Source organism: Chiroxiphia lanceolata, chromosome 18 (assembly GCF_009829145.1).
Source record: "Chiroxiphia lanceolata isolate bChiLan1 chromosome 18, bChiLan1.pri, whole genome shotgun sequence".
NCBI classification, from domain to species: Eukaryota; Metazoa; Chordata; class Aves; order Passeriformes; family Pipridae; genus Chiroxiphia; species Chiroxiphia lanceolata.
In genome coordinates, this window is record NC_045654.1 from 5,480,598 (window position 1) to 5,499,553 (window position 18,956).

At 42.8% G+C, this 18,956-nt stretch overlaps 1 protein-coding gene and 2 long non-coding RNA genes across 8 annotated transcripts in view; 1 reads left to right on the top strand and 2 right to left on the bottom strand.

Annotated features, from left to right (window-relative positions):
• The window catches only part of LOC116795894 (T-box-containing protein TBX6L), a 33,486-nt gene extending 22,655 nt beyond the window's left edge, over positions 1-10,831 (bottom strand). For 3 of the 4 annotated variants that reach the window (XR_004360194.1, XR_004360193.1, XM_032706001.1), the window contains exons 1-3: positions 10,684-10,831; positions 10,444-10,586; positions 641-967 (exon numbers count right to left, since the gene is read on the bottom strand). Coding sequence is in view for 2 of the 4 variants with exons in the window: in XM_032706001.1 (XP_032561892.1) it covers positions 641-656 (16 nt within the window). In the remaining 2 variants the exon portion in view is untranslated. Of the gene's footprint in view, positions 1-640; positions 1,643-1,695; positions 1,988-10,443; positions 10,587-10,683 lie in introns of those variants that run through there. The other variant, XM_032706003.1, reaches the window with a different exon arrangement.
• Positions 688-18,109, top strand: LOC116795896. 2 transcript variants are annotated; one of them, XR_004360196.1, is made up of 3 exons: positions 688-846; positions 13,807-13,902; positions 17,719-18,109. It is a non-coding gene; the product is annotated as an uncharacterized LOC116795896 (long non-coding RNA). The 2 variants fall into 2 exon arrangements; XR_004360195.1 differs by lacking the exon at positions 17,719-18,109 and adding an exon at positions 14,831-15,313.
• LOC116795897 lies at positions 11,129-18,242 on the bottom strand. Of its 2 annotated transcripts, XR_004360198.1 has the most exons (4): positions 17,905-18,242; positions 16,607-16,708; positions 11,801-12,035; positions 11,129-11,244 (listed from the first exon to the last, which is right to left on the bottom strand). It is a non-coding gene; the product is annotated as an uncharacterized LOC116795897 (long non-coding RNA). The 2 variants fall into 2 exon arrangements; XR_004360197.1 differs by lacking the exon at positions 17,905-18,242 and having other exon boundaries at positions 16,607-17,567.
• Between the last annotated feature and the right edge of the window lie 714 nt (positions 18,243-18,956).

Sequence of the window (18,956 nt, forward strand, 5' to 3'; positions counted from 1 at the left end):
CTGGGCTGGCCCTTAGTTTCCCAGTGCCTATCAGCCATTGTGCCCAATCCAATCATGCCCCACACAGGAGAGACAAACAGCATGTTATGGGATGGACTGATGAAGGAAAACACAACGAAAGCCTAAGGAAATCATAAAAATCTTGCGTGTTGGGCATGAGCCTGGAAGAGGTGGGCTATGCCTGCTTGTGGTTTATAATTTCAAAGGGCAGAGGGGAAAAAAAAAAAAAGAAAAACCAAATAGTTGGTATCAGAGCTATTATTAGAAGTAGAACAAATATTTCCAAACGTTCCCTGGCCTTACACCCGAAGAACTCAGTACTTTGCAAACAATACACAAATAACACCTTCAGCTCTCAGTGAAGGATCACAAGGTACAAGCGCATGTGGATAAGGGAGTTTTGGACATATTGTGAACAAACCTTTGCTACCTTAGAAAAGATCTTTGAAGGCTCACAAAAAACACTCAAACCCCACAATTTATTATCTGTTCTTAAGAAAAAAACCAGTTAATAAATCCTCTCCAACCCCATGCACACTACTATAAATGTTGGTAGCCCTTCAGGAGCACTTGTTCCCTTTCTGGCATAAGTCTAGGATCTTTCCACTCCATAAGGAAAGGGAGAGAGTCCTTCCCTTACCTGGTAAAGCTTGCATTTTTCCATGTACTGTGACGTCTAGGAGCTTGCACGGCCAAGAGAGCCACCAGAGTTCTTGCAAAGGGAACCAAAATAGTCCAGTTCAAAAGCAGGTCTGATTTCCTGGAGCAAGCACAAGCCTTTCCTTCTGAGATCCAGTGTCAAGAGTGAGCGGGATGAGGATGGGACCCCAAGCACAGCTAGCCAAGGTGAGTTCCTGTTTTATGGAGGCTAATGAGCAGGGAGGAGCTTCCCGCCAGGGCTGTCCCCCTGCGATCCTTTGATGTCCAAAGGGACAAAGAGAGGAAGGATCTGCAGCAATGGCTTGGGCTAAGGGAAGAAAATCAAAGAGAATTAACATGGCTTTGACATACAGGAAACCCGACGGGGGAAATGCACCTTGATTTACTGCTAACGCACTTTTAAACAAATAGAGACAAGACCGAAAACATCAGTTGAGGACTTAGCTACTAAATCAAAACGAATCCCTTTAAACAGCAAGCAGGGAAAGTTTCCTTTTGGCTATTCCACGGATTTGTGGTAATTCTCATCGTCAGCGCACAGACTCATTTTACTCTTGATTTCTGGGATCAGAATATGGCCGCATCGAGCTTGGCTCTTCCCAAGTAGGTGATTAATAGTCGGTGCCGAAGTTTGCTCTCACAACTGGAATGCTGCCACAACACATCCCTTCAAGGACAGATCCTCCTCCAACAACGTAAACACATCTGATGATACAACGTTACTTACCTGCCCAATATCTACATTCCCAGCCCTGAACTGCACCCTGAACTTTTTGGGGGGTAGATCAGGCACTGGGTTTAGGTCTTGCTCAAGGTACTGCTCTTACCCAGGGAAGGCTGAGCAGAAAGAAGGGCTTGAGCATTTTCCCTTAATTAGTTTATTCTGCAAGTGTGACCATTAGCTTTTGTGCTTATAAGTGCTTACAAGTGCTAAGAGACAGCAATCAAGGCTCAGGCCTTCAGGGCACAACAGCCACTGCACCTCGGTGAAGGTTCTGTGCATTCACACACAGAAATGGCTGCACCAACACTGACAGGACCAACACGGTCAGAAAGTGGAGGTCAAAAGCAGGATCTCAGTCTGGATTGGCCAGTGGTGGGTCCTGCACAGCAAATCTGGGAGCTCTGTTCATTTCAAAGATCTTGCTATGTGTAAGGTTGCATTTGATTCACTGTCTAGATTCACTCCAAGAAAAATAAACATTTTTCTGTTTTGTCAGTGATGTTACTGGGACACCTGATCTTCAGTCTGACATGCAAAATGTATTCTGAATTTGTTTAGTGACTTCCTACACCCAAACAACATTCCTTGAGCTTTGTTCTTACTGCCTTTTGGAGTAGGCAATGTGAAGACATGCAAAGAGGACAAAGAAGCTTAATCAGAGGAGGGACTGGCTCTTTCAGTGGTATATTGAATGTTAGGCATCCCAGTACTGGTCAGGGAGAGAAAAGCCAATGCTTAGCATGGTAAGGAAGAACGTTTATAAGAAAAGGGTTGGGGAGTTTAAAAAGTCCTGAGGAGGATTTTATAGCAGGAGTGGTCCATTGGCTCCTGGTACCTCTGAAGGACCACATCCAGCCTTCCTGACATCCCTTTTAAACCACTGGATAATAGAGAAGACCACAGGCTCTTCTCCTTCAGCTAATTTGGAGACATCCACAGTTGTGGAGTCTTGCTACCGCTGAGGAGAGGTCTTCATGTGGTGGAGAAACATCAACTTGTACCTCAAATGGAGATTATTTATTACATACGTGGAAAAATAAATCAGAAGGGAAAAGGTCAGCTGGAAATGGTATCAAGGTCAAACCTCTGCTTGTACTTGCACAGCCACTACCAGACACAAACCAAATAGGATGCAGAAATGCTTTTCTACTCTGCCACAGCATCAAATCAGCTCCCTCTCCATGTCCTGCTTTTCTGATGCTAGTATTTTAATTGTAGAAAGCGGAAAAGACAACCATAATCAGAATCTGAAAAGGAAAAATAGAACAAAAATTGGGTCAGATTCGAGCTAGCAGCAAGATGAATCAACATCCCACACAGTTAGAAACTGCACAACAGCAGCAGCAGCACTGGGAATTTCAGACTTCACCTGACAAGAGCGTGGGATGTGTATCATGACTTTCTGCTTCTTCCACAAAGGGTATGAGATGGTCTCCTGCTGCCACTTCATTTGCACGCTGCTATCAGCATGTCTAGGGAACACACATTTGCTACAAGTACTCAAATCCTTTTGGCTTCTCCCAGCTGATTGATGGGAGAGGTGGAGTTATTAATTACCCATGACTAGTTAACAACTAGCTTTCTCCCAGCCATTCTAGTTGCACTGGAAAGGTTTTAAAAGTGAAAAAAAAAAAGTGAATTTGTTACTATTGCTGGAAAGCATGGCTAACAGGAGGCAATCCCCAGGAAATTCATCCTTAGCAAAGGGGGAATTTAGCACATTACCCTTGTCTGTCTGTCCACGGAGAGCCCTCAGGCAGTTTGATGGGAAGTCAGAGGTGAATGTGCTGGTGTCTAACAATTCCCTGGCAAATTGGAGGCTGAGGGTGTGGAAAGGGACAGGAGAGAGAGTGGATCTGACGTGTAAGTCGGTGACATCCACAGCTCTGCTCCAAGCTCATTTACAGCAGCAGGTATAAATCCTGCTGAGCCCAGCTCTAACTGTAGGCTCTGCCCTGTGCCAAAGGGATGAGGTAGGGCAGTGCAGGAGGGAGGGAGTGCAGTGATGACAAAACCAGAGGCCAAGAGCTTTTGCTTTGCATCTCTTTGAGGAGGTGATTAGAAAGAAACATTCCCCTCTGGGTCTTGTAGTAAGGCAGATGTTTTCTGGCATTTCTCCCACCTTAAGTGAAGCTTTAACCCTTAGTGCTCAATAGGACTTTGTATGGAGCTGGTTTGCACACAAACAAAGCTGGTTTGGACAGCCTTCCCTGCTGTCCAACACAGTGATCATCTCACCATCTCTGGCTGTTGCCTGGGGCTCTCAGACTGTTGGAGAACAGATAACTAACGTGTCAGCAAGCAGGGGGCTTTGGCTAACAGGGTGGGAGTCTGCAAGTGGATGTGCCCAATGCACCACCACCTCTGCCCAGGCAGAGCTTCCAGGGAATCATTCTGCTCAGAGAGCAAGCTCAAGTGTGAGGCATAAAGTTATGCCTGGGGCACGGCTGAAATGCAACAGAACGGTCTTTTGAAAGAATTTGGATTATTGCTCATGTGTATCAGCCCCTGGGTGCAGCAGCCAGTGTTCAGCCCCTGCAGGTTTCTCTCTGTGCACACAGCTGTGAGAAAGTATTATCATATCAGCTTTAGTAAACTGGGCTTAAGCAAAGCTGTGTTGAATCTGCACAAGCAAGAAAAAAACCCCACGGAGCAGTACAAACCGCATTTAAGAGATTCTCCCCTCTGAAACATGAGGAAAGCCTTCCTGCCATCTCAGTGTGACTCATTTAGCCGATTCCCACCTGGCACATGCAGACCACAGTGGCAGAGCATCTTGGCAACTCTTTACAAAGGATACTCTGCCATCTGCACGGATGAGCACCGAAAAAGTGAAGAGACACCATGTCATTACAGGACCCAAAATAAAATAGACAGCCCTACACTGACTCCTTGCCCTTGTTAGTGCCCAATACTTAATGCAGCAAAATAGGAAATACAAGTGCAGGGTTGGCCAGGACAGAGTGGCCGAGCTCTGGCAGCACAGGCACAGCCTAAACTTGGGCATCTTTGTGAGCAAGTCTCTGTGGGCGGCTGCAGGAGTGGTAAAACCCTGCAAAGTGTTTTGAGATCCTCTGAAGAAGTGGTACAAATTATCTCCTATCATGCGGTAGCAAAGGAACAGTTCCTACCCAGCTCCTTAGGAGAGCTCACATAACATTTTCTTTGGAGGGAGTAAAATGGCACCTTTTTTCTCCCTTTTTATGGCTGGGTTTGATTTTTCCTGGGAAAAGCTGTCTGATGTCTTCAGGCATATTACATGTGCAGTGCCACCCAGACCTTCCCACCCCGGGACCCCTGCAAGGGGCCCCACAGAAGTCAGACCTCTGTAGGGCTGAAAACCCCATACTGAGCCCCAAATTGTATCACCCCCAAATTTTCCCTGTGCTCTCAAAAATGCAAAAATAACATTTGGCAAACCAAAACGGTTGGAGAGGGCCTGTTGGTAACATCTCAATGCTAATTCACCACAGGGTCCCTGGACAGAGGCACAGTGAGCTGTGGGGATGGGACACAGGCTGAGACAGGATCTGTTCTGGAGGGGAATGTGGGAAAGCAGCTCATAAAAATGAAAAGCTGTACATTTCAAGTTTAAGACAAGGCTTTTCCTCTTGCGGGTTTGTGGATTGAGGTACCTGGCCACAAAGCTGTGCTCCCCCACTAAAGAAAAAGAGGATGCTCCCCTATCTCCCCTTTCTCACATCCGCCCTCCCCAGCCCTTTGCAATACTCCCCCTGCTCCCAGCAGTTCGTTAGCATGGAGACAAGAAGGGAAATACTTAGCAGCCACTTAACACTGCAGGCTGAGTTTGGCCTCAAAGGCTACAGTCCAGAGTCAAATGCAAAATATGTCTGTCTAGAGCCCTTTCAAGTTCCCACAGACTCCTGATGTTAGGTGCACTGTTTTCCTGTCGACCCATTGTTTTTCCCAGACACAGCTCAGCGCTCTGTCCCGCTCAAATCCACAAAAAAATACATACTGAAAGGACTTGCAGCGGCAAGGAGAGCTCTGCACCACGACACGGGAAAGGACAGTGCAAGTGCTGCCTTCCCTCCCCTGCACTGGGAAGGCTCCTTCCTCTCGCACCGGGGACGCAGCAGCCCTGCCTGAACTCACCGGTCTCCACCGGGAGCCATAAAGGAGCTGCCTGAGAAGACAGACAGCAAGTAACGCCGGCTTAACATCCATCCATAAATACTTCTATATTTATACACATGCACACACTCATCTGCAAAGAGAAGCATCATGCAGAGCTCAAAAATTGCTGGCAGTTTACCTCACCATGAATTGAGACCAGACAAAAACCCTGAGCAGAACGGATTCTGCTGAGCAGAAGCCCAACAGACAGTGCTGCACCAATCTCCATTAAAAAGCTGATGTCTCCAGAAAAAAAAAGCAGCAGCTCAAACCCAGGAGCTTTTATCTAAACCTTACGGACTTTCAAGATTGTCGATACACTGTCATGCTACTTCGGCTTCTGCAAAAGATTCCTTTTGTTGGTGATCAGGCATTTGTAAAGCCATGAAACCTACAAAAAGCCAGACTTCAGTCACGCAATTAAAGGGTCCAAGTTACTTTGTTTGGTCAAGACAGATCTCTTGTATCAATTGCATGAGGAAGTTTCCATATACTGTTCATCACAGTAAGGTTCTAATGAAATCAGGAGATCAATAAACAGTATAATTGCTATCAGAGGAACTATCTTCAAAGAGCAGACTAAAATTGTTAAGATTTAAAGTGTTTGGAACTTAAAAATAAAAACTGTTGTGAGCTCTACAAAGCACCCAACTTGTTCATCACCTCACAGCAAACTGATACTGGGGTCCATAGTAACAACAGTCAGATAAGAATCCTTCAACATCACTGATAATAGAAAAAAGCACCTGTCAGGTTTCATGGATTCCTCACATCAACAGTGGGATGAGGCATGTACATGTACATGTACTGACAGCTGCCACTTCTCCCTGCAATCCCCGATTTGGCCAGATTTGTTCCCTCTGTTCTTCCCATACAGTCAAATTTCTATACTCATTCTTTGTTGCAGTCATGGGCCCGGGTACAGGCTCCAGTCAATTCTCAGCCCCACGCCTCCCTCCCCCTCCCCAGCAGATTGTGAAATGTTTATGACCCAGCTCTTATGGCTCTAGAGGTGCTGAATGGCCTTTTCCCCCCTCTGAGTCTCAGCTCCTGATGGGCAGCTACAGACCAACTTTTAGCCGGTTTGGTCCGTAGTTGTGGATTTTATTGCCCAGTTTGTCTCTTCAGCTCACATTTGTAAGCTCCAGAGTAGATTTTTCCCTGGGTAACACTCTGCAGCTCAAAGAACTCTTCTTGTTTTTATTACATCCTTAGTGATTAAAGGGATATTTAAACCTCACAATGCTCCCTGCTGTGAATATAAAAGCCTAGCATCATTTTGGATAGATGTGCTTAGAAAAATAAATTAAAAATTAGCCCTACTATAGCGAACAAATGCTTCTAAGTTGTTAAGAACATCAGACACCTGCATGATTTAAATATATTGGCTGTAATTCCTTGAGAAACCAAGGGATGACACATGGTTTTGTCCTATCTGAATGGTTATACAGACAAGTTTCACTTGGAACGAGAACAGAGGTGTGCAATGACTGCATCATACTGAAAATACTGGATTTTATCTACTTGGGCATAAATGACACAGAGTCTCTAATCCTGCAAACAGCAATACACATAATAAGTACCACTCTTAAAAACACAAACTTTGCTTTTGTGAGGCAAAACTGTTTTTAAATGACTGCTATTTCACAGCCTAACCTACGCCTGCCAACCCAATGCAGATACAAACAATACAATGTAGATTCATCAGAAATACTTAAATTCTGCTAAGAGAGTGCTGGGGAGGAAATCAAAGTCATGTTTGAGAGCAAGCATTTCTGTGAGCACAGATTAGATGGTTATCAATAATGAGGTCACTGGTTTTGCCACCCTCTAATACTGCATTTAAGCTTCTGCAGGGAGCTCCTGCTGGGGTCAGATTAGGGAGCTGAGCCTGCCTGAGATGGAGGTTTGGACTCACTGCCAAGGAGCTTCATTTCCAAATAACTGCTTATAGTGCACAGGGAGCCTCAGATCTACAGTTTGTGCTCTACAGGACACAGTGGACAAGTTACCAAGCCTGGGAGGGCTGGTGTAGATTATCATAAACCTGAGGCAAATATTTGAAATCTAAGTCCATTCATGGTTCCCCATTACATCTGACTTTTTTTTTGTTGTGTATTTCCTCTCCAAGATGGAAATACTCCTTCTCCTCCCTTTGCATCATACTGTGAAGAAGTTGTTCAAGGGAAGCATTGCTGACTTCTGGAGTTCCTCACCCCTGATTCCAGATTTTCCCTTTAGACAACCTTAGTATCACTTAAGCTTTTGAAGACAGTGATGTTCAGCCATATCCACCTATAAAAAATATGGTAACATTAAGGAGGCTCCAATACAGAGATAGTTCACAGGGATTTTTACAGTGAGATGCTTTCACTTCCCTGTTGGAAACATAACCACAAACATAACCACAGGATGCACATGTGAAAATAGCATACAGTTGAGTAGGAAAGTGGCAGGGCTTCTTTCTGAGAGCCTGCTGTAAAACAAACTGGTAAAACCACAAGTAATTCTTATCACCTCATTATCAAAGCTACTGGGGAACTGGAGGGAGACTGGATGAGCTGAACACCAGAAAAGATTAGAGGAGTTGGTTAAGTAAATCTTCACTGATTGACAGCCCTGTACACAAAGAAGAAATGAACATGTCTGCAGGGTGTAAACATACAGATGACAGAGGAATTAATGTGCTACAAAGGGATATAATTATCTTCATTAGTTGGGATGAAAATGAGAGAGAAGCAATTTGAGTATCCAGGAAAAAAACATTCCGGCTGTGCAAGGGCAGCCTGTTCACAGAGGAACAGACAAAGTCCTTACTGTGTCAGGCTTTTAACTGCCTTTTGCACAAACCACTGGTATTGCAGAGAACAGTCCTGCCTTGGCAGGAGCAGCAAAGAAGGCTTTGAGACACCTTCTCACCTCTTATTCTTGTGATACCTCGAAGGAGTACTAAAGGAATTCTGGGGCCACAAGGGAGAACGGGTGTTCCACTGGCATATGAACAGACTGCTTCCCATTGGGATGTAACCCAGGCTCACTGGCACACTGTGGGTTACAGCACTACACATTTGACACAGATTCCAGGAGAGGGAAATGTCCAGGCTTCTCTTATTCGATCACACTGCTTCAGAGCTTTACTGGAGACCTCTGTTCTCTTGAAGGAGATTGTTTCTTTCTTCCATTGACTCCTAAGAGCTGGAGAATCTGGGTGAAGTATCTGAGGAATCTGGATCATCCCAGAAGCGAAATGGAGTTTCAATCAAGTGAAATGCAAAATGCAAATGCAAAAAGAAAGAATCTTTCAGACTCAAGTGTAAACCTCAACAACAATCCCAAGCAGTGGCCAGGCCTGCCTTTTGTTCAGAATCTTGGCAATGGAGACCTAATGTGAACTAACAGGAAAGAAACCATGGGAATCATGTTGAATTTCCCCCATGAGATTTTCTGCTGGATGTTTAGGTCTCAGGGTATACACACAACTACATGACTACAGTCCAAGGTGATAAAATCAGGACCATATTAATTGACTCAGATAATGCACCACTTTCTCCTTTGTGGCATTGTCCCTGGTGTTATTTGCAGCTGCCATTAGGCTGGTGCCTGTTTTGGCACTGGCGCTGTGAGCCATCTGAGGACAGGTGTCCTGGAGAACCCTAGGGAAGAAGGGCTCCATAACTTCCTAAAAGGAAAAAGGTGGGTAAGTGGGGGAAAAACGTATGGGAAAGTGAAGGTAGAAAGAAAGAAGGGAAAAAAGGAAAGGTAAGACACAGTGAAGAAACAAAAACAGAAAAGTAACAGGTTGGGGATGCTTCTGCCATTGGTATCCTCTTGCTGGGCTCAGGGGTCCTGCCATCAGCTTCTCTACCCAGCTGAAGATTTACAAAAAGAAAATCCTGTTTTTCCAGATATTCACAAAAGACCAGCTATTGACTCCCAAGGGAAGTACGACTGCAATCTAAATGTTGCTGAGTCTGGTAGAGTGCTCCTCTTCCCCACTCCTATGGTTAGGTCAGAGTGATGAGAAAGGTGACAAGTTATTGAGTCACTGAGTTACATTTCCCAACAAGTGCCTTTGGGTGACAGTGCAGATACACTAAAGCCATCAGCCATTGTATTAGAGATGACAAAAGATTGATCCATGGATCAAAGAAGCATTCTCTGTGCAATTCTGAAGCACAAAGTTTACTAGCTATTCTCCTCTGCTTTCAGAGAGCTTCAAACAGCCCTCAAGGGAGAGAAAAGGACGTCAGGTCACACAGCCACATCCACTTCATTCACTGATCTCCTGCACACTGTTCATTTTCTGTGTCCTAAACTCCTGCCAAGGGCAGCTCCTCCCTCTTTCCTTCACAACTTTCTTTTCTAACCCTTGACAACCAAGAGCAGCCCAGAGAAACAGAACATTCCTTGTGCTGAGGAGTCCTTTCCTTTGAGGAGTCCAACCCAGGGCTGTTCTTGCAATGAACTGGGATGGACAATACTTCCCCCTTTTCTGTTTCAGCCCTAGCGTTCACAGAAGTGCCAGATTTAGCTTTGCAAACTGAAGTCCTTTTTACCAGAACTGATTTAGCTCTGGCCAGGCAGTGGGTCTGTCTCATGGATTCTGGAGGGGGATATGTCCATCTTTGCCCAGTAAGGTCAACCTTGAGATTGACTTCCCACCCTTTGATACCTGGGTTATGGTCTCTGATCTGTAGAAATACAGCAAACCTATCAACCTGTTGTTTAAAGATGGCTTTAACCTTGTAGAGAATTAAAACTCACATAACAAGGGTTATTTAGGAAGAGCATTTGTCAGGTTTAGCACCTATTGCCTGAATATTTTCTTGCCTGAAGATAAACGAAAATATTCTTGCAAAAATACAGGGGTTTTTTTCCATTTGCACCAGAAAAGTCATAATAAAGGAAATCATTACTGTTACCTGCATGTCCTACTGACCAGCTCTGGCTTCTGCAGTGCAGCCACACTCCATGGTTCTGTGACCCAAGGAATTCCAAACCACTTCTGTGCCCCATCCCCATCAGTTATTTCTCTCTTGCATTAGGTGAGACAGTGACAACGAATCTGCAGTGGGATCATCACCATTAAAAAGTTTTCCAGCTAGCCTGGCCTCACAACTTGTTTGCCACCCTCAAAGTTAAAACTGAAACTTTCATCTTACCAACATTTCACTCAGCAAGGTACCAAAGGTATTTAAGCCTCAATCTGTTTCTGTTTGCAGAGGTTGCTCAAGAATCCTGGGTTTCCTGAAGGCAGTTCTGCTCCAGCTTTTTCAAAAGGTCCTCTTCAGAAATGGAATTAGGCCCTTAAAAGTGTTGTCATTTAAATGCATTTACCAATCAGATGTTGTCTTAAATAAACCTCAATGTATTTACACTCTCATTCCATGTTTAGCCAAACAATGTAATAGATTTTCTTCAGCAAATAAACCAGAATTCAGCAAAAACAAAAGTAGCAAAATCAACCTTCCCCCCCCCCCCCCCAACATCATTCTCCAGCAGGCAAAATGCTAAATCTACATCAGTGTTTTGGCAGTAAGGAAATATTCTCACAACAACAGCATCACAGCAGTAATGTCTTCTGCTTTGGAAATGTGTTACCTTGATGTTTATATAGCCACAGGAGACCATTCAACAATGGCAATGTGTTAATTCCATTGACATTATCGCTCAAATTCAGTCACAGGGGCTGGTGAATTCTTTTTTTTACATGGCTCTTTCATCTAAAAGAGAATAAAGCAGGACATAATGGATGGTTAGTAACATATTGCTAAATGGTTACAAGACACAGGAAATTTCCACTGGGGAATGGGAAAAACTGAAAAATCTAAGTAAGTCCTGATTAGAACAGAGACTTGGTTTTTTGCTGCACTGAATTATCCCAATTTCTCAGCATTCAGAGCTAAGGAGTCTCAAAAAAACTGAGCATGTTCTACACTTACATGAGCAGACACTTGTTAGTCCCCTCCAGAACTCATGGGAAGCTCTGAGTTATTTGGAGTTATTCACCATGACAAAAACTCAGATAACTTCTGTATTGCTCTCATTTAATTTAACAATGGGAATGGTTTCTAGCAGATATTAATATTCATTCACTCAAGATGAAAAAAGCCACAGTTTTACCTAAAATTGGCTAGAAGATAAAATTATAAACATTTTAAGACATATAAAAATGTCCTAGCTGCAAATTCAGTGGCAATTTAGGGAGGGGGGACAGTTTTGGACAAGTAGTTTCTATTTTATGGAGACAGAAAATGGAAGATAAATGGCAAAACTCACCAGGTAATGAGAAAGCTCTGATGCACAATTCAGTTCTTTTGACACCTATGATTTAATGAATAAATCAATAGTGTTATCATGAAATGGGTGCAGAAAGTGAATACTGACAAAATCCAGATACAGAACCCACGAAGAAAGAGCAGCTTCTAGTCCATGTTATTCAGAATGTATCACCAGTTCTGCTGCTACTGCTCTGAAAGCCCCCAGGATTTCCTTGTTGGAACAGTATGAGCCCCTGAGGATGGGGGAGAAAAGCTGTTAAAGGAAATTATATTCCTAACAAACATTGCCTCAGGGATCACATGAAGACAGGTATCACCAAACAGAACTTAATTTTATGACCTTCCTTTCTGGACCTTACAGGATTACACTAGTTGCTCTCCAAAGTTCATCTACATGCCATAGCCATCATAATTTCAGGGACAAGTAATTAGGGCTGATTTTTTTTTTTTTAACAGCAGAGATATTTCCACCTTTCTTTGGCCTTTTGCATTTTTCAGTGGTTAACAATGAACTTTTGAGCTTGCACATACTAGGGAAGTTAAGTCTATTTATTTTAAAGCACTTACTTTTGTTGGAAATTTTAGTTGTAGAAATACTTTAGGTCGCTGAAGAAACTGTACACAGTGTAATCCTGTGGTGACATGTAACCTGATGCTGCCCTTTGCTATCTTTGTTGAAATCAATAGCAGTTATTTACATTTAGTTACCTTGCTGATTCAGGCACATATTTCAGAAGGAACATTGTCCTCCTCCTCCTCTCTCTCTTCCCCAGCAGACTCTCTGCACTTGAAAATAACATTTCCATATTTTCATACTCTTTACAGTTACTTTTCCATGTGTTGATAGCACCAGATAACAGCCAGTTGCCCCACTGCTGTCTCTGTGCCCGAGTTGTCATAACTGAATCATGACCATACACACAGCCTGGGCACTGTAATGGTAATGCAAATATTTCTGAGTTTCACTGAAATTGCAACAAGCTCATCTTATCAAAAAATAAAATGCAGCAGGAGTGAATTTTATGCACAGACTGTTTACACTCTCTTACATTTTGATCAAGTATCAGTTATCTGAAAGTAAACTCCCCAATTTGGAGGGTAACACCTCCAGAGCAGGGAGTTGAACTATGTGCAGTTGTTAAGGCCCTTGTGTTTGCCCCTCAACAGCTGCCAATACACACATCCAGGGGCTCAGTCCAGGCCAGGGTGGGCACCTGCCATCCCAGCTGCACAGGGATATCTCTGTGGTGAGGGGGAGGCAGTGGGACACATCAAGGAATTAAAACGACTCCGAGGCTGCAGGCTTTCTAGCAAACCTGCACTGCTTTCTCATTTTTCTCCCTACCTTGACAAAACCAGCTATATTAACAGCTTCCAAGGAAAAGTGCAGGCCTGGTAGAATATGCCACTGCAGGAGAATCCTTGCCCAGTTCACAGGAATATTGATTTTAGAGAGAGTAAAAAGCATTACTGTGCATCCAAGTGTGTACCAGTAAATGCACTCGGCTTGTTTGGCTCCTACAGACATACCCATGCCTGTCTCACCACAATTAAAACATGAGCTGACAGCACTGCCTAGATGCCAATAGCTTGTTCTGACTGCACTGGCAGAATTCAAATGCTTCCTTAGGTAGCAGTGCAATGGAATCAACCGACCCAGGTTATCAGCACAAACCCCCTGCGTTTCCCTTTGCAGAAATGCTTTACGATGTGCAATCCCAAGCTGTTATGATGTTCCAAGAAAGCCAAACTGAAAAAATCCCCTTGCACCACTGATACTTGCTGTGAAAGAACATGTCAGGCTCTTTGTTTTGCTCCCAGGAAAGCCCATTTACTTATTAAGTATAGGAAGCATTTCCAGCAGGGTGTCTATTGGGAGAGCCGTGGCAGCAGCTATTTGAACTTGTGTCGCTCACTTCAGGGCACAGCACTGCAAATTGATGCTGTAAGCTCAGAACTCCCACTATGAATTTCTGAACTTTTAATTTATTTTTTTCTTCGTAGCCCATTCTAACCTAATGGAAATCTGATATACGGTCCAGACATTCCTAAGTGACAAATTTCTATACTCAAACTGCTTGCTGACATCCATGTAGCATGGTGAGTTTTTGTATGTTGGCTCAATTAACAATACTCTGAGAATACATCTAGTGCCATCTTTTAAGGGGAAAAGAAAATTATCACTGCAATCTTACTGAAGGAGTTACATTTTATATATATCCACACATTTAGAAGAGAAAATGTGACTCTTCATACACATTAGGGTATAATTTAAGGAAATGAAATCTCTGGTGTGACTTAAATTACAAGGAATCAAAGAACACTTCTCAAGTATATGAAGCTTTTCTGCTCATACAACATCCTTTACTAATTATTACTGAACAGTATGTGTTCAGTGCTATATTAGATCATAGTTCATGTAATGCATATTTGCAAGTAAAACTCAGTTGCATACTATTCCCTGTGAACAGCCCTCCATATCTGTCCTCAGAGAAGGAAAAGAATGTGAATATGTGGGCAGGTCCTTAGGATAACTGTAGATATATGTAACAATTCACACAAGAAGCACTGTGTCTAAAATACCTTTGTCCTGCTACATGGCCTTTCACTTGTAGTTACAATAATAATATCACTCAACTAAAATTAAATGAATACCATTCCAGTGGGGTTCTCATATGCTTATACCATATATGAACTTTGTTTATATTCCATTTATACTGGAATTCACTGTTGTTTGCAGGGTCTCTGAAAGACATGGGAGAGGAAAAAAAATAGGCTGAGAAATAAAAACTGAGAGGGAAATATCCCTGTCTAATCTGAGAGCAAAAACTACTTTTTACCATAGATAGGCTTTAGATAGGCAGTTTCCTTCAATAGGACAATGTAGTTAGAGAGACACTGCAAAGTGTTCCTCCCACTGGGATTATATAATGGAATGTTTTTGTACCAACTATAGACACAATCATTTAATTGCGCAGATAAATCTTACGTGCAGGCAGAAGTGTGATTTCACTTTCTCCCTCGGTAGAAGTGATTTGGTTCTCCTGATTCTGCAGTCAGTGTGTGGCCTCAGTTCCATCTCACCGTGCCCCTTCCTGAGCAGGAAGCCTGCCAGATGGCTGCAGGACCTGATCTCACCTCCAGGCTGCTTCACAGAACTCACACTGTCTTACAAGGTTTTATCCAAGCTTGAAAGCTTCTTACTTCTTCCATCAGTCTCATAAACATTTTCATCCCTGATTAGAATTCTACTTCCCAAAAAATATCTCAAAATGCTTCACAGACCCACAAGTTGTGTGTTTATATCTGCTGGGCTCAGTTACACCAGCACAAACCCCACACCACTGCAGTGAACTGGGATTGAACTAACCAGGATTTACACTGACGAAGCTCAACGCGTTATTTAAACCCTTTTACACAAGGCTGCCATGAGACGCTCCCTCTCCCCACTATAATATGCTGCACGTTAAGAAAATGGAAACACCCAGTGGGCTTCTTATAGAGAAATAAAGAAAAAAAAAAAGAAAGGGAAAACAAAGTCATGAGGCAAACAGATTTTGTGTGAAAAGCAAGTATAGAGTGGATCTGTTTTCCTGCCAAGTGTCAATATTAATGGTAACAAAGTGAGCTCTTGTTTTTGGTTGCCATGGCCAGGAACACACAATCCTGTAAACAGCCTATGAGGATTCTCATTCCCTCTGCTTTGAATCAGACTATACATTATGCAAAGGACATATGGTACAGTAGCAGAAAGCCCTAAGAACTGAGTGAGGTCCAAACCAGCAATGCAATGTAGTCTTTCAGAAGTTTCAAGGTAGATCTTGGTCATCCATTTTAAGGTGAGAGGTTGGTCTCTCCCTTCTTTTTTCCCCCTCCCTTCCCTCCCCTGTCCTAGGGCCCCCTCTAGTGCTACTGGAGCAGCCAGTGTAGCTCCCAAATGACACGGGATGAACTCTGGGCACTCGGCTGTAGAGGTGCACTCACAGCCAGCAGGACTTTGCCCACATGCCGTGCACAAAGCTGCACTGAGGTGGGTGAGCTCAAAGACAGCTTTGAAACTGGAACAGGGGCTCTGGAGTTGGCTACCAAGTGTTTGCTGATGGGTGTCATGCTCATAGTTGCATTAAATAAACAGCAGCAGCAACAAAAATGTCTATCCAAGGAGACATGTCTTTAACTCCCTGGTGAGATTTGCCTGGGATTCTCTAAGTGTTAATGTGAAAGGGCCATTTGAGTGAAGTTCAGTCATCCTCCAGAAGCCAACAAACCCAGATGCTGGTTCACAATGCTACTGGTTCCATCATGCCCTGCAACGACAGCAGAGTCCCAAAAAGGCATAACTGGGCTGGGGTACAGCCTGTGGTGCAGTATCCCGAGGTTACTCCCCAAATCCTTAATAGTATTGTAATTTAGCATTAGTGGATCCTCAGTTATCAACTAGAAGGGGAAGACAATAATTAATATTCAGCCTACAGTGAACTTCTTACCATCATCTTCAACTGCAAGAGCAAACCTTCTTCATCCCAGCTTTACGTGACTAAGAGAGAGATCACAAAATCTGTGTCTGCTGCTTTTTCTGTGTGCATCTCAACTCGTGTACCCTGCCCACCCAGTCCCCTAAAAGTATGACAAGCACCTGCAGGAGCAGAAACAGACTGTGCTTGGTGTATAACACTGTACACCCAGGCAGTACACCACAGATGTTTCACCTTCACTGAAATATCAACACCACTGCAAAAGCAGGGTAGGGAATTTAACAATGGTGTGATCCCACCCTGGATGGTAAGACTTTGTCTGTTCTCACCTGGCCCTTCATTCAGTCCATTTTGTCTCCTATTAGCTTCAGCTGCTGCGCCTTCCTCTCTTCCTGGCCCCTTTCTCCCTGACCATATGGTGTTTATTTTGGCTGCAAAAGACATTAATTTCATTATTCATGAGGAAATCTCACTCTAATTAAGAGGAAAAAAACCCAACAACCAAGAGACAACAGCTGCCAAGCCCTAGTACATGATAAAATTAAGGAGATACTTGGTATCTTCCTTGATCTGCTATTTTGGTTGTGGAAGGAAACATTATTAGCTTTTGAAGAAAATGCTACAGCATTTGTCAGACAGTGGGCAGAAGCCACTAATGACAGCTGTGCCCAACAAAATTAATTCTTAGTAAAACACTAGTCCTCCTTGCCTCAGAGAGATAAATTCTCAATGGTCTTAACTACACATAGATTATATAAACCCTGTGCCAGGAAATAAAATTGCATTACACAGCCAAACCCCAGTACTATGTACATTAACAGTACTCTCACCTTAACAGTGCAAGACAGCTTACTCTGTGCAAAAACAATGCCCAGTAACAGCACAGAAAGTATATTAACTCTCCACAAATTCCTCTCAACATCTGCTTCAAAATCATTTCTCTTTCCATTTGCCTTGGAACAAAAATGGTTTTGCTGTTTGCCTGAAAGTCTTAACAGTGTGGCTTTTCAGTAGCCAAAAAGGATTTGGTTTTTAATCAATTACTGTCAGGAGAAAAAAAAAAAAAAAAGGAAGTAAAAGCCTCACCTCACTTGGTCAGAGACTTATGTTTACTTTAGACACCAGACATTCCTGTCCCTATGGCTTCACAAGGAAAAACCAAATCAAAAACATAACACAGCAATGTACTTCAGTAGCTACCATTTACTTGCCTGGCACATCAGAAAGACACCTGGGAACACTCTGTAACAATGGTTACCCAGTAAATCCTGAAGACAGATGTAGTGTTTACATTTGATATGCAATTTGGTAAACTGGATGTTGCCTAGGCTTGGATTTCAAGCTATAACCACGAGAATTAGACTGAAATAAATGAGATTACTTGAAGTAATTGCTAATTGAAGTTTAACTGTAATGCTTTTCTTCCTGAAAATTCTACAAGACTCTATGGCCAAGCTTCAGAAGATACCACACTAAGTGAGTATTTCTGTTTGTAAGAGTTTGAAGTTCTTGCTCCAAGCACATGGTGCTTCAAACAAACACCATGTCTCCACACATCCATTGATCTTGGCATCTCCATTCCAGAATACGGCTCCTTGAACTGATGAACTACATAAACTGTACTTACAGAGAGATGATTTCACACAGAGAGAAGAAGAGCTCCTTCAGTGCACATCAGCAGTTACACCCCTTGATGAAGAAGGCCCACAGCTGAGCAACACACTTATTTAGTCAGCAGCAGAAGGGCAGGATTGGAAGGAGTTGGCCTGTGCAGTTCAGTCTCTCAGTAACTTCTTGAGCTTGAAAAAAAGTCCTTGAGCTGCTCAAGAGCATCATGGGAATAAAAAATGATAGATTAAAAAAAAAAACCCACAAATGAAAACCAGGTAAGAGAGTTGTATACAGGACAAAACAAGTTGCACAGCTGCATAGTTTGAACATCAAAATGAGTTTAGAGCAGATCAGCAAATTCAGCTCTCTTTGCTGACAGAAACAGTTACACTTACTGTTCTAGCTTTCCTTAACCAGCAAAAATTTAAATCCTTCTCAAAAAGCAGGACTAGAAGCCAAAAGAAAACTCAAGACCAGGCATTTTAGGAAGCTCTGGAGAAAAAAAAAAAAAAGGCAAAAAGCTTAATGCCAAGGATCCTTAAGAATAACAAAAGAACTAATTTCAGCGATGGATTCAATTAAGAAAATGAAATGCTTTACACATCAAACCATGTTAAAGTGTGGACCTAAGAATTTAAATGTGATCTTTAAGTTAGCAATACACTTAAGAATATACATTAGCCAAAAAATCTGTGTAGTCTGTTCCATTTGAAAAAGCCCTATCCAGAACTACATCCTCACAGTTGTTTTCCATTTCTCATAAGAAGCTGATGTTTTCCTATGCTTTCTTTTAAAAAACCTGAAGATCATACTTGATTATCTAAAGCTCCCTCAGCCTTTTACCAGTCAATGACTGCACAGTATTCTATACACTTCAAATTAAAGAGCAAACACTGAAAATATATTACTACTGAAAACACGTTTGCTTTTACCATTCAGCTGCCTCACAGTTTTCCACATCAACTGCATTCACCTCACCTATTAAGAGAACAAATTACACAAACAGTTGCTAATACATCCAAAATGAACGTGCTCACTTGCTTATAAACTATATTTTGTTCAAAACAA